General features: G+C 38.6%; 1 protein-coding gene across 1 annotated transcript in view; it reads left to right on the top strand.

Annotated features, from left to right (window-relative positions):
• The window catches only part of cdh7a (cadherin 7a), an 88,003-nt gene that overhangs the window by 17,097 nt on the left and 54,407 nt on the right, over positions 1-16,499 (top strand). Inside the window, 1 exon segment of the mRNA XM_026941430.3 lies at positions 16,093-16,387. Within this exon segment, the coding sequence (XP_026797231.2) occupies positions 16,093-16,387 (295 nt within the window).

Raw genomic sequence — 16,499 nt, 5'->3', positions numbered from 1 at the left:
CTCTGTACTGCATCTCCCTCTCTCTTTCTCACACACACACCAATCTGTCGCTTGGTCTCGGTGGTTCTCTCGTTCTCACATGGTCTATTGTTTACTCCCTCTCGCTCACACACACACACACACACACACACATTTCTTCTCTCATACATACTCTCATGTTCTTTCTTTCCTTAAAACTTTGCCATACACACTCATACACATACATATTTTTTTCTCTTTTACACTTGCACACACCTTGCTTCCTCTCTTGCACTCGTACACATTCTGTTGGTTCATGCATACACACACACACACACACACACACACATTTATACAAACGTAAACTTGGTTGTTTTCTCTCTCTCTCTCTCTCTCTCTCTCACACACACACACATACACTTTTACATTCTCTGTCTCTCACATACAGACTTCCTGTCTCATATACACACTTTTCACTCATCTGTCAGTCTCATTACATTTATTTCACCTTCTTTCACGTCTTTCTTTCACTTGAGGAGACTTAAAAACTTTTTGAAGTCCAAGTCACAAAAGATGAAAGTTCTCTCATTTTGGTCCTCGACTGTGTTTAATTATGGAGCAGGAAATATGGAAATCAGTCATATCTCATCATGCAGATCATTCAGGAAATCTGTCTTACACAAGGCTAATATATTACTGCCAAAATGACTTCATTACCGATGGATCGTACCATTGGTGCCGGAACAGAAAGGGGGAGGACGGTGGAGATATTTTAAGCCCAGGTGTCAGCAGCATGACTTGATTTTGTCATATAGTTATGATTTAATATAATAAAATATAATATAGCATATCAGTGTCAGCTAACTGAAAATATATTAAACAATAAACAGGAGTAATGTAACAAAGAGCAAACACAGCAAAAACAATCAAGAAATTCACTGTTGTATTATTAAATGATAAATTCTATAATAATAATAAGTAGAAGAAGAAGAAAATCAGTATTGTGCTTTAAACTCTAACAATTTAGTGCTTGGACCCCTAATGATTTAGTGCTTGGACCCCTTAGTATTGTGTGCTTGGACCCCTAACAATTTAGTGCTTGGACACCTAACAAATTTAATGTATGGACTCCTAATAATTTGGTGTTTGGACACCTAAAAGGTTTTGTGCTTGGACCCCTAACAATTTAGTGCTTGGACCCATAATTTGTATGCTTGGACTCATAACAATCTAGTGTTTGGACACCTAACAATTTCAAACTCAGAATCAGAATCAGCTTTATTGGGCCAGTATGCCTGAGTGCACAAGGAATATGACTCCAGATTCACAGTAGCTCTCATGGCCTTGTCAGTGTCAGTGCTTGGACCCCTAACAATTTAGTGCTTGGACCCCCAACAATTTAGTGTTTGGACCCCTAACAATTTAGTGTTTGGACCCTGAACAATTTAGTGTTTGGACCCCTAATGACTTTGTGGATGGACCTCTAATGATTTTGTGTTAGGACCCCTGACACTTTAGTGTTTGGACCCCTAACGATTTGTGTTTGCTCCCTGAACAATTTAGTGTTTGGACGCCTAACACTTTAGTGTTTGGACCCCTAACGATTTGTGGTTGGTGCCCTTAACATTTAGCGCTTGGCCCCCTAATAAACATACGTTATAAACAGCATTCCAGTGTGCAGAAGAGCTTCTCCTGCTCTTTATTTACACATCCACAAAGAACCTCACAGACCAAACAGGCCATGCATCAGAAAAAAAAAAGAATTTAGGAAAACAGGCCAAATATAGGCAGCACCACCCGGTGTGTTCTCGCTCGTGTTCTCTCTCCTCTGTTCTGTGTGAAACAATGTATAAAATAGTTCAGAGCAGATTCAGAGTTCAACTAAAAATAGTCTCTGTTCCTGTGTGAAGTTTGACATTTTATAAGAACCCCTTGTTATGAATTTGTTAAATTAGACTGGGAATGTTTTAGGGGCAGATACTATATTTAAAGCACCTTAAAAAAAAAGTCAAGCAGTTTTGTTATTGTTATTTGACCTGATTTTTTTTGTTTGTTTCTTTGTTTCATAAATCTTCCATATTTAATGCCAAAATTTCCATGTTTTAATCAAAATAGCTGGTATAGATTGAACAAAAAATTGAGACAAACAAATTTTTTTTTTTAAAATATACAATTTTATTATTTTTGTAACAAAGAACAGTTGGTGTTGCCTATAACTATACTATAGTACAGCCTTAGAAAAAAAATCCCCAGGGATCTTTAGGTATTTAAGGGTTCTAGCTTCCTGAAGGTGTTCTAATTAGAATCTTTAGCAAAAATTAATTGAAAATATTAAATAGATTTTTGTGGCAAAGAGCAAAGCTTTATTTTTTTTTTTATAAATATGGTGAAGGATACAAGTTAGAAATACAGGGTTTCTCAAAGGTTCTTTGAGTCTTTAAGGGTTCTAGCTTCCTGAAGGTGTTCTACTTGGAATCTTTAGAAAAAAATAAAAATTGAAATAGATTTTTTGAAGCAGAGGACAAACCTTTATTTTGTAACTATGGTCAACCGTAAATTCTTAGAAAAAAGGGTTTCAAGGGTTCTTTGAGTGTTTCAGGGTTCTAGCTTCCTAAAGGTGTTCTACTTGGAACCTGTACAGAAAAAATAGAAATAAAATTGAAATAAATGGGGAAAAACAGAATTTTGGGTCAAAGAACAATAATTTATTTTGAATTATGGTTAAATATAAACGCAGAGAAAAAGGTTTCACGGGTTCATTTAGTGTTTCAGGGCTCTAGATTGCTAAAGGTGTTCTACTAGGAACCTTTAAAAAATAGACTGAACAAAATGAAAAAGAACAAAATTTTGTTGTTATCTATGATCAAACCACACACTGTTAGGAAAAGAAGCGTTTCTCAAGGGGTCTTTAATAGATTAATGGTTCTGGTTTAATAAATTTGTTCTACTTGGAACCTTTAGAAAACATTAAAAAAAAAATAAATATATTTTTGTAACAGAAAAGAAAATTTTGTTAACTATGGTCAACCATACATTTATTGGAAAACAGGAATTCTTTCAGTGTTTAAGGGATCTATCTTCCTAGAAGTATGTGTTCTACTTGGAAACTTTTCTGAAAGGGTTAATTTTCGGGTTCCAATGAAGTGACAAACCAAAAAAAAATCTTTCGAGATAAAGAATAGAGCTGTTTATGTCTACAGTGCTCTTAATAACAAACACTGGCGGTTCCCACAGTTCCTGGGATCATTCAGAAGTCATGTTCTTCTCTTTTTTCCCCTCTACTTCCTGTCATTATCTGTTCAATGAAGTGAAAAACCCTGATGAAAACAGCCGGAGCTTTTGTCTCCGAGCGTCCGCAGCAACAGCAGACGGCGAGCACACGGGCAGAAGAGAGCAGATAGACGCAGTGCAGAGAATTCATAGCTGAGGTCTGAGCGCTGATTGACTGACAGCTTTGGACAAGCGGAACCTTTAGAAGAAGCGTTTTGTCATATTTCATCTCGCTGACAGATCCTCGTTCGGAATGGTTTTGATGGGTCTCGGGTGTGTTACAGTGGGTACTGAAGGAGAAATGGCACATTGGGAAAAAGCAGATATGACTTTTAAAATCATTTTCTGGTAAACACAAGTTTATATCAACTACTGTTATGTGAATGTTCGGAAGAGGAAGTAAAGTTTCCAGTAAAGGAGGCGTGGCCTGCATGCCTTTTAGTTACACTAAAGAAGGCGTGGCCTATGTGCCTGTAACTTACAATGAAGGAGGTGTGGCTTGTATGTTATTTCCAGTGTAGAAGGTGTGGCCTCTCTTCCTGTCAGTCAAAGCAAAGGAGGCGTGGCCTGTGTGCCTGTTACTTTCAGTGAAGAAGATGTGGCCTTTTCCTGTCATTCCCACTGGAGTAGGTGTGGCCTGTCTGTGTGCTACTTCCAGCGATGGAGGCGTGGCCTGCGTGCCTCTTACTTACTGCAAAGGAGGCGTGGCCTGTGAGCCTGTTATGTCCAGTGAAGGAGGTGTGGCCTATGTGCCTGTTACATCCAGTGATGTAGGTGTGGCTTGTGTGCCTGAGACTTGCAGTGAAGGAGGTGTGGCCTTGTTCCTGTCAGTTACAGTAAAGGAGGTGTGGCCTATGCACCTATCAGTCACAGTTAAAAGGCAGGGACTTTGCACCTGTTACTTCCAGTGAAGTAGGCCTGGCCTTTATACTTGTCAATCACAGTAAAGGAGGCGTGGCCTCTGTACCTGTCACTCACAGTCAGTGAGGTTTGGCCTTTCTTCCTGTTATTTCCAGTGCAGTAGGCATGACCTTTTCCCTGTCAGTCACAGTGAAGTAGGCGTGGCCTCTATACCTGTCAGTCTCTGTAGAGGAGGTTTTGCTGTTTTGCTTTAAATATAAAAAAAGCCATGCAAAAGCACAAACACACACATATACACAAACTACACACACTCCTCCATGGATCAGTTTCTCCAGCCTTTTGTGGTATGCAAATTCCCTGGCCTCTCCTCACAACACAATGTTTTTCTTTTTCAAGAAACGAAAGAAGAGCGCACTAAACAAAGCGCATGTAAAAAAAAAACCCTAATAACAAGTTCATTAATAAGCTCCCGCTAATGATTATGGCAGGAACGTTCTCTCTCTCACCCTGCTGTCACTGTTAGTACACCGCGTGCTGAAAACACAGGAATAAGCAACAAAGTAAGAGAGACGAATAAACAGATGAAGGCAGAAGTAAATAGTGCACAGTACACACGTGAATAGATTTTCAAATGCTGATTCTTAATGAGGCTGCGGAGTTTCATGCCAAAGCTGTTCACACTGAAAGAACCCGCCCCAAAATTATTCACATAATTATACCAGAGTGCTTTTAATGAATATTCTTTTGTCATCTCGATATTGTAACACTATTAGCTGGGATTATTGCCGATGACCCTGATGAATATTGATAGGACTGCTCCAGCTCGAATAAAGAACTCAAATGAAGTGATGTCACCAAGGGCAACATGAATAATACATATCACTGTCTCTGGGGTGTGTTCTGTAATATCAACAATTATTAACAATGACCCCAGTGTCTCTGCTGAAAATACACTTTCATTACCTTCCAGACTCGATCGTGTCCATTCCGTCTGAACATTGTGCCTGAAGTTCAGTGTATTAACAACTGCTTCACACCATGTCATGTTAAATCTACCCTGCTCTAAGACGAGGTACTTCTCATTCCTCTTCTTCACAATCTTCGCAAACTTGGGAGGGTCAACGATGGTGTCGTGTAATGAAGTTAATTATTTTCCTTAAACAGAATGCCCTGAAGTTTTTTCTTCCTCTTATACCACAACAATTTGCCAACTATTGCAGTATTTTCATTCTTAAAGAATGACACATTATGCATTTTATCCATATATAATGTTGAGTAAAAAGTCCATGAAAGTCCAAGTTCCTGTTATCACTTACCTTATAGCAGCTGCTTTCTTTTAAAGTAAAAAAAAAAAATCAAAAAGTCTCTTAGGGTGGAAAACTTTAAGTTACTGCTTTAACTGTGCTATAAAATGCTGACACTGGAGACTCCTTCCATTAATGTAAAATAAACATCACCTTATAGAAGACTTCACGACATCAACGATTAAAAGCTTTTCTTTGCTTCATAACAGAATGTTTTTTTAATCCATTTATAGATACATTTACTGTTATTCCTGTTATCACTTTCATTATAGCAGCTAGAAACATCCTCAAACGTAAAAAAAAAAAAAGTCTATTTAAGTTTTAATTTTGTAGATGGTAAATTCTGTAAATTCTGTTTTTATGTCATTGGACAGTGGTAAAAAGCATTTCACTGCACGTCGTACTGTGTATGGTTGTGTGTGTGACCTATAAAATGAATGAATTTGAATTTGAAAATGAATTTGAGATTGTCCTCTGTACAAGTCCCTGTGAATGAGATGTTGCTATAGAAACAATAATGTACATGAATGAATGCATTAATATAACCATGTGATTTGTAGCTGCACTACTGTCAGAGCTGCTGTTTTAGAAAATTAATCAACACCTTCTAACCAATCAGAATCGAGAATTTAACAGCACTGTGGTATAATTAAATATAAATGTTGCTTTTGAATGAATAAAAGAAGGTATCATCAACAATACCTTAATCAATATGGCAGCTTTTCCACCTCAGACAAATGCCAAAGCTTCAATTTGGAAATTTGAATAAATAAAGAACGAAATTAAACAAGGATGTAGAAATACTTTGGGTTTTAGACCAGAACCTTGAGGGACTCCTTAACTGCTTCCCTGCTCTAACACACCTGACTTTCCTAGTTATAGTAGCTGGATGAGATCAGGTAAAAGAGTGAATGGACCATAATGCGGTTGATGTTTCTGTTTCTTGCTTGTTTCTGAGCTCCGTGTGATGGACTGGGCCTGTCACGCAAACCCCTGAGCTGGCTGTCGAGTTTCCGCAAGCGTACGGCCGGACAAACGTCTCGAGTCCTGCGTTAATTGGAGGAGATGGTTTGATTTGAGCGTGCGCAGTAACGCTGAGGGAATCTGCAGCCCCTTTACGTTTCCTTCTTCCCTGTTACTGTATCTAACCTACATGTGGGATTTTTACTGAGAGAACATCTCGGTAGTCGCAGCCTATACCTTGTCACAAGGTTGCCAGATATCAAATTTCCACTCTTCCCACTGGAAAAATTCTCCTGGTCTGGCTGTAATTAAGCAAATTCTTTTGTCTCTACCACATCAGTGATTGCATTAAACCGAATCAAATGGAGAAAAAAAGGAGGCCTTTTCATGTCACAAGTCGGCACACGCTAGCCAAATCCTCTTTGGAGTGATTTCTAACATGTGTTTGGTAATTAGAAGGAGCCTTTTCATCTGGTGCAGCTCACCGCACGTGGAAGTCATCAGGTTTCCAATCACATCTTGGCATATTGTGCGAAAGAAACACATAAAACGAGAAACACATATGGAACAAATACTTGGGAACTAGCAGTGTAACACGGTGACACCATCTATATCTGTATCTGTATTTGTTTAGTGCTCCAAATGTTCAGATTTAAATCTGAAGTAGGTGTGGCCTAAATCTGAATAAAAAATTATCTGAATGTTGCACCACATTGTCCCCCAGACACAATGGAAAACATTGGCTTATATTTTTTATGCAGTTTTTATTTTTATCTGTACATTCCCATGACATTGTTAAACACATTTATTTGGTTTTATTTCTCAAAATTTAAATCCTAGTTTAAACCTGTCCAACCCTGACCAGGCGGTTACTAAGGAGGAATTCAGTGACACTGTAAATGTATCACATGTTATTGAACATGGTCTTTCTTTGTCTGTTAAACATGTTGTATAAAAGGAAAAACCATACGCTTGACTTTTTATCCCAAAACATCCCAGACTCAATGCACAACACAACTCTGTATTTATATTTGTATAAATATATTTAAATCTGTTCATTCCAAATAATGTGTTTGTATTCAGTTACATCCCCAACGTGAACACCCACGGCTCTAAGGTTGATTCAGATAATTAAGGTCAGCCACATTGCACCTCACTTGCACGAGACCGAATATAGACAGCGCCGCTCTTCCTCTTCTGCTGGAGGATATGAGATGACGCCTCTGAATCTAATGACAGGAAATAAGAAAAGGATTCCCTGACAATACCCCTCCGAATGAGACTCACAGTCCCCGAGCCCAGGACTGCGCCGAAATACAATACAGTACCATTTGCATTTTTATAGCGTTCTTAAGGTGTTGATTCAGGTGAAATATTACAATGGTGAGCGGATCCATCACCTTGAGACCGTATTCAAAAATTCACAGCCGGATCACTCCCACATGCGAAAGCTATCCAGGCCGAATGATTAACTTATCGCCGATATCCAGGCAGGCGCATTGTTATACGCTTGATTAGGGACGGTTTTTGGGGAAGGGAATTTATTTATTTATTTATATTTCTTTCTTTCTTTTTTTTTTTGAGAGCGACCTAAAAAGATAGAGCTCAACCGTTCCTCGTCCCGGATCTGTCGCTTGATGGTAAATGTCACAAACAAAAGACACTGCCACGAATGAGGCTCCTGAATGCCAGGCTCGATTTTTATCACCCGTCTACAGCGACGGAAGAATGGCTTACATGCCTCAGGAGGAGTGATGAAACAGTGCTGGCAGAGTTATTGCAAATAATGATAGCTGGCCAGCCTGTAATGGCTGAACTTATTTCTTACTCAGAATCTTAGGTGTAACACTTAAACTCCCAGGTGCACACACTCCTCACTCTCACACCTTCATTATTAGTTTCTCTATAGCTACTGAATAATATATAGCACACAGTACAGTACAAACAAACAAACAAACCACTTAACAGTTCTGTCGTCTGTCCTTTTGTGTAATTTCTGCTTTGATTGAGCAATCAATCTTTTCGTTTCTCTTCTGTTCTGGGGGAAAAAAGGCAGATAGAGTAAATAATCCTACATGTTCACGTTCATCACACCCGCAAATATATTTCACATCCACCTTCTCACTCACTACTGATGACATGTTGCACTGAAAAGTATAATCCCAAAGGGAGATCAAATCATAAACGCATGCGTGCAATATTACATCTGAGTCATATAGTATTTCTAGTTTTAATTTAAGATAAAAGGGATCTGATAGATATATTGCTTAATACAGTAGGTATTACTTAAGCCTGGTGTAATACATTAATGCTTCTATAGTAACATCTCATTCACAGGGACTTGAACAGAAGACACACCATATAACCGGATAAATAAAAACAGGTGTATTTATTGATAGGGTTTTGTGTAAGGAGACATTTATTTATCGTTTCTGGAAGGAGTCTCCAGTGTCAGCGCTCAGTAAGTTTTCTGACATCGTCAGGACAGAGGAGTTTACACTTTGTAGCATGACACTGATGTGGTATAAGAGGAAGAAAACACTGCAGGACGTGCTGTTAAAGGAAAACAAGAAAAATCTTCTTACCAGGTAAGAGCTGGTAAATCGTACAGGATATTGTGTAACAGATATAAAGATTATAATGTATAAATATAGTAAATGGAGTCAGGTTTAGACATTTCCATCAAAACAGCAGGAAATGATTTTTTGTAATTTTTCCCCTCTTCTTTCCAGCACTCAGTTCTTTAACAAGAAGCATGTTCAGTGGCTTGATTGAGTAGATATAGCTAATTAAAAGACGTGCCTCCATCTGTAACGCGGCTAAGCTGGAGGAGCCCAGTCACACTTTCTGAATCTCAATGAACAAATTACGGCGAATCAGATGTGACGCCTCGCCAACATCGCGATGAGCCGATCACTAGAAGATGTACGGCCTCGTGAGCGTCTCACTCATTAAATGCGGATGAGAGGGAAAAGTAATTGATATGAGCTGGCAGGCAGGAAAGCGCCACGTTTCTATGTTTCTAATCAGCAGACGGAGCCGCAGTGAGAGGAGGATGCGGTTAGTCAGGCCTTTTCTGGGCTATACAGCAAGGAGACAGATGAACGGTAAATTAGGTGCATGTAAAACAGGAGGCGTTTGTAATCTCGTGGTATAATTGGCCTCACTGTGTGTGCGCCTGTGTGGGGTTTTTTTGTCGTAGAGACAGATGACAGCGCTGCCTTCATTTGTCTTTCTTTATTGCGGTGTAATGTGCTGGCCGGAATCAGCATGCACTCACTAATTCTTCCTCTTTCTGTGCTCTTTTATTGGGCAATTGTTTGTGTCTGACTGAGACGAGGGTTTGAGTCAATAACTCTCTTAATGGAGCTTGACCGAACATGAAACGCCGAAGGTTTAATCACACGGACGTGAGAGCCATCACTGTCACCGCCTGCGCTCACGGCCATCCTAATGAATATTATTCACAAATCTCTCACGGTTAAAGTGGCGTTATTTACACACAGCGTATAACTACGAGCACAAATATGTCGTTCTGTGACAGAGCACTGTTTTCATGAAATCTGGAAAAGCTCTTACTGTGGCCTTATCCTGCTCCCACCTCAATCCTCTGGACTTTCAGCAAAAGTTTACTTTTCATGCAAATGAGTCTTCCTCGCCAATATGAGGCACGGCTAGACGACACGACAAAGAGTGTTTTGTGTTTTCCATATGGATTGTGTGTGGATAAATGCAACTTAGACCAGTCAGAGGGCGTGGATTCATTTTCTATAAACAGCAGCTAACAAAAAATTCCTGGCAGGTAGAGAAAAAAGCTGAATCTTCCCACCAAAACCTTAATGTCTCTAGACAAGATGTCTAATTTTTTTAATTTATTTTTTTTTTTACCAACAAAAGACACCACAGTCTCACCCAGCATGATCACATGACCATGTGTGATGCAAACATCTGGGTTTGTAGACAAAACAGCCCGCAGAAATTTCTCCCTCTGGTATTAATATAATTTCCATTGGGAGGACGGACATAGAAATCAAGTATCACGTAGAAATAACGTTTACCTAGATGAAATAACCGCTGTCCTTTCCCCTTCGGTGAGTGGGCTTTTCTGCCAGAGGAATTTTATTTGTGCTAGGATTTTCTTGCTAGCAATGTTGGCACCTCTTGTATTGCTGTCGTATTTACAATCCATTCCACATCACACACGTTATGTACTCGCAGCCAATATAACTGCTTGCTTCTTCTTCCTTTTTGTTTTTTGGAAAAAAAATCAATCATTTTTTTATCACCATCATGAAACATGAGGGATGGAAACAGCCGTAGTTGGGCCAGCTGGAAATACAACAGAGCTCAATAAAAGCATGGCAGGAGACAGAGGTTTTTTTTTTTTTCCTGTTTATCTCTGAGTGTCATTATCATGCATTTTGTTATGTAACTACATGCTGCACAGTCATGACCTCACTGGAGATTATAATTTGAAAAAAGAAACATTTTAAATTCAGCATACAGGAAGTGAAAATGTGAAAGTTGAATGCATCTCTGTGGATCTTACAGTATGTTGTACTTACACCTGCAAATGGACAAAAATAATAGCAGCGTGCAATGCAGGTGTAGCGAGACACATGGGTTCGTGTTTTACACACATTGAACACTTGTTGAAACGGATGTTGTGTGTGAGGTTTCCAGGATTTCCGACCCAGACGTATCAGTTATTATGACGAAGATGAAGGTGAAGGTAGTGTTGGTGGAGATTCTATGAAAATCAACCCACATCTTCACCATTTTCTCTTCCAAATGTGTCTCTCCTGCAAAGCTAAACAACTTTTTCTTTAAAAGAAGTTTAAATAAATCTTTAATGAGCTTAAATGTGGAAATAGATAGTCAGTCATGATACCTAATAATATGAGATTGTAACTGATGTTTTTTCATAGATTTCTTTCATGCTCTTGCTAACAGAAGCAGGCACTTATATCCTTCACACACACACACACACACACACACACACGCACACGCACACGCAGCATTAGTCATTCCGATTCTTGTTGTAGCTGCTGCACACACCAGTTCGCTGATTACAGTCGTAAAGCAGCTCCGACTGTAATGACATGCAGTAATCATTTCACAAAATTAAAATTTCACATAAGACAGCATGTGAAACTCGGAGTTTAACTAAACAACTCTTTCTCACACTGTTATTAGACGCACTAAATCACTGAAGCTCGTGGCCAACAGATACACAGTTTACACTAATTAGACTCAGCTGTCATAAAGAAGCTCATCTTCAGTAAACGCAGCACTTTCCATCCAGCTGCCATAATATTTTGACTGATTTTTATATTCAAGTTAGAGTGTATTTTATTTTTTACAGCATTAGGATGATTAGTAGAAGATGATTTTTATTTCTTTTCTTTTTGTGAAACAGTTGAATCGATGAAGAACAGTGCTATCTTCACAAATTCTCCATTTGAGTATGTGCTGCAGTTCCCTGTGTTTCGGTTTTGGTCCTGTCTCCGCCCCCTGTCCTGCCATTGGTCTGTTACTCATTGTGTTCACCTGTTTCTTGTTAGTCCTTATCTAGTTTGTCGATTTAAATGCTGCTCTCTCTGGAAGGTATGGCAGTGAAACACAGGACGCGTTGTAAGTGTGTAAACTCAGTGTATGATTTATTGAGCACAATCTAACAATCATCATTGTACCTCAAAGCAACAGTCAAAGAAAAGGTAAGCAGCTATAAGTAAGGAAAAAACATGACAGACTATACGGTTATATAAATATAATCCACGGCAAATGGGATTATTTTTGTTTAACTGCACAGCCAGGAGTGTGTTAATCCACTTATACCGCAGTGAGTTGCCAACGATTACAATGTTTAATTTATTAATGAACGACAGATCACACATTTTAACGTTTTATAGTAAAGATTTAATGTTGTGGAAGGATCATGAGACAAGTTATTTCCTGTTCTCAATTACGTCATATCATTGATAAACATTCCCTCACCAGCCTCTCTCTCTCTCTCTCTCTCTCTCTCTCTCTCTCTCTCTCTCTCTCACAGCTTGTCATTTTGCTGAGAAAGTGGAAAGCACTTTATAAAGCACTGTGACTGTTGCAAAGTACTGACACTTGAGACTCCTTCCAGAAATATTAAATAAACATCTCTTAACAAAAAAAGGCCACCGCAAAGGTCACATTAACGATTATGTTATTCTTTATTATAATATAATATAGTATAATATAATATAATATAATATAATATAATATACACTGAAAACAACATTTAAAAAAATCCATTTATTATTAGTCTTTGATTATCTTATTTATAAATGAGCTGTTACTATAGAAACAATAATGTATTAGAATGATTGCATTAACATAAACCTGCTGTTCATGTTATGGTTGGAATTAATGTTACAGTCCAAGCCATGCGTTTATAGGAAAATAATGCACGCCTTCTACCCAATCAGATCCAATTGTTATAAACTGGGATAATCTGTATTTATAAAACAAAGTCAAAACCAGGTAACACAAAACAACAAAACATGGCAGTCGAAAAAATGACATGAATGACAAGCATGATAAGACTTCGCAAAGAAACACAGAAAGAGCAGGGTGTAGAAAGACAAACTAATTGAGGTCTAACAGGAAACAGGTGACCACAATGGGTAACAGACCAATGACAGGACAGGGGCGGAGCAGGACCAAAACCAAAACAAAGGCACATGTCAAAACAAACAAAAGTACATGGGGAATGAATGAAACTGAGCTCAGAGGCAGAATTCATGACAGCTGACAGAGTTCCAGCTATGTTTGTGTTCTAATTTACACCAAAGCCCTATTCGTGTGGGATTCGTTTCTCTGGGTGATGCCTGTAATAACTTTTTAAATGCCTCTTCCATGATACAACTCTCACCTACGGACGAACATTGAATTAACATCAGTTAATTAAAGGTTGTTCTATCTACAAACCTGGAGTATTGCTTCACGCATGGTCATGTGATCATGTCTGTATTTGGCAGCATACTATATATCACAACTGCTCATTCATTTATTTCTAGAAAACTAGAAAACCTCGTGGCATATGTGACTCTAAACTGACTTTATACCTGTAGCTGACATTACAATAACAGCTTTAATCAGTTTGCAGGATCGTGATCTTCTGATTTATTTTATTTCTCCTGCTAATGAGCTCCCAGTGTAGGCAATATGGAGAAGTAAAACTACCCATACCAAGTAAGTTGTTGAGAGTCTTCTCCAGAACATTCATCTTTCATGATTTGGGAAGTGAATACACGTGATGGGCAACTAAAATTCGAAAAAAAAACCTATAAAATCCTGGACATCTATCTATTGGGATTGGACTAAAATCAGACCACTGTAGAGTTGTTAAAGAAATGGTGGAATAAGTCCAGATCCTCATGTAAAATGAATCCCGTCCAAATAGGTCTCAAATGTGCTTGGTTCACTTTCTTTAATGAATATGACAAATTATTAAAAAAAAACTGTTTAAATTATAGAGAGCAGGTTATTTTGAGGAGAGAAATGTAGGCATACATATTTATAATAATTTATAATTTATAATGTCAGGCATGTTTATACTATACATATACACGCACGTCTAGGAAAAAGGTTTTTCAGTTTTTGGGTCTATGGAATATAACGCTAAGCAGTTTAGTGAATGAACAAGACACTGATTTAAAGTTGCTCCATGCGAAAGTGTCCCTTTGGATTGAGAAATCTGCATACAAATGCTAAATCTGCTGAGATCATTTCCAAGAGCTCAATATTTGTGGTTTGGTTTCTCCATGAGAGCGCTCATTAAAAAAAAAAAACCTTGCCAGCTCAAATGGAGGAATAAACAAGTCAATAAAACTTGTGCATTTAACAGAGAGAAGCGAAAAGGAACCGATCTGCAGCAGTTCCTTATTAGTCAACTGTTGAGTCTGTAAAGTGTGAGTAATGGTCATTAAAGGATTTCTGTACAATTCAGCAGAAAACAAATGAGACTTGCAGGCAGCATTTATATATATATATATATATATATATATATATATATATATATATATATATATATATATATATATATATATATATATTCACACACAAAGATGCTTGTGAGAATTAGGGAAAAGAGGAGGTTTCAAAATAGATTTTTGTGGTTCCAGAAATATGGAATGAATGCTAAAGAGTTTATTGTGTTTATACTAAAGAGTCAATGATGTTATTGTGGGTTTATGACGGCGGTACATGACTACGCTCTACTTTCTCAGAAGCGTACACCCTTTACAGTGAAAACTCTAAAGGGTTCCTGTGGAGAGGAAAAAACAAGTCATAGACCAAGTATCACAAATTAATAATAATAATAATAATAATAATAATAATAATAATAATATCTAGAGATGAAATATATGATGTGTGTCTTCAGTGACTCAAATTATTTCAGTCCATTCAGTTAAATGATTCATTCAGATTTGTTCAGTTCAGTGCAGCCTGATCATGCCACCGTTAAAGACTGGCAACCGCTTAAGTCAGATAAAAAAGCCAATAATCATTGCCACTTTATATTTTAAATATGCTTGTATGTCCATCTTAAGAATTATTTTCACACACAGACCAACACACTCTGGAAATCTCCAGCTCTGACTGAATGATTCATGAAGTTCACTGACTCAAATACTGAGAGAGGAGTGAATCTTGCTCATGACCAAAAGAATTCACTGATGAGAGAGGAAGAAATCTCCATTTTGACCAAAAGTTTCACTGACTCAAACACTGATCCACTGAACAAAAGATAAGCGAAGCTCTGTCTTAACTGAAAGATTCGCAAACTCAACCATTGATCTGCTGAATGAGTGAGGAGTGAATCTCAATCATGACCGAAATGGTTCACTGACTCATACCCTGGTTCCCTGATCAAGCAAGGAGTGAATCTCAGTTATGACCAAAGGATTCACTGAGTCAAACTCTGATCCGCTGAACGAGAAAGGAGCGAATCTCGTCATGACCAAAAAGATTCACTGAGTCAGACTCTGATTTGCTGAACAGCACAGTCTCAGTCATAACCGAAAGGATTCGCTGAGTCAAACACTGATCCGCTGAACGAGAAAGGAGCGAATCTCGTCATGACCAAAAAGATTCACTGACTCAAACACACTTACTCGCTGAATGAGACAGGAGTGAATCTCAGTCATGGCTGAAAGATTCACTGACTCTAACACTGATCTGCTGAACAAGAGAGGAGCGAATCACAATCCTGAGCAAAATGATTCACTGACTCAAACACTGACCCACTGAACAAAAAAGAAATGTATCTCGGTCATGACCTAAAAGATTCACTGAGTCAAGAGACCAGGTTCAGGTTCGGCATACACGTAGGTTCTAATTCGACTTGCACAATCCGTGACTGTTTAAAAAACACAAACAGATAAACATATAAAAGAAGCCTATGTATAGTTGTGAAGCCTGTCAACAGCAGTGAGTGCTACTGATTCGTTCACTTCACTGACTTGTTCACTTTAATGACTTGTTCAGAAAACAGACTTGTTCACAGACAAAACATCTACAGAGCAGAAATTCAGAAAGACTCTATTTTGTAGAGTCGGCTAATTTAAATACATGAATGTACAAGCTTCAGGGGGTCACCTGAGGTAGCGATAGAAAACAGAACTACATCCAAGAGCTTCCTTTCAGCAGCACTAATAAGCTCATTCTTTTTCTCTCTCCTTTTTAACTCTCTGTGCAGTTGCACTCTGATGTGGATAAAGGTGAAGGCAGGATAAAGTACGTCCTCACTGGTGAAGGAGCCACCACCATTTTCACAATCGACGAGAACACAGGTGACATCCACGCCACCAAACGCCTGGACCGAGAGGAGCAAGCCTACTACACACTACGTGCTCAGGCCCGCGACCGCGCCACCAACCTGCCCGTCGAACCCGAGTCCGAATTCGTCATCAAGGTGCAGGACATCAATGACAACGAGCCTCGGTTTCCTGATGGACCGTACCAAGCGCACGTGCCCGAAATGTCTCCAGTGGGTGAGTGTGTAGAGACTTGTGTCCTAGTTCTGTTTATTCAGCCAAGTGAAGCAGAAGCAAATTAAAGTATAATGGTTAAAGATGCAAATTCCTCAGAACTCCAAAGCCATTG

The sequence above is a fragment of the Pangasianodon hypophthalmus genome, chromosome 21 (genome assembly GCF_027358585.1).
Source record: "Pangasianodon hypophthalmus isolate fPanHyp1 chromosome 21, fPanHyp1.pri, whole genome shotgun sequence".
In the NCBI taxonomy this organism is placed as follows: Eukaryota; Metazoa; Chordata; class Actinopteri; order Siluriformes; family Pangasiidae; genus Pangasianodon; species Pangasianodon hypophthalmus.
Note: the sequence above shows the minus strand (reverse complement) of the source record. Positions and strands in the feature narration are given on the sequence as shown.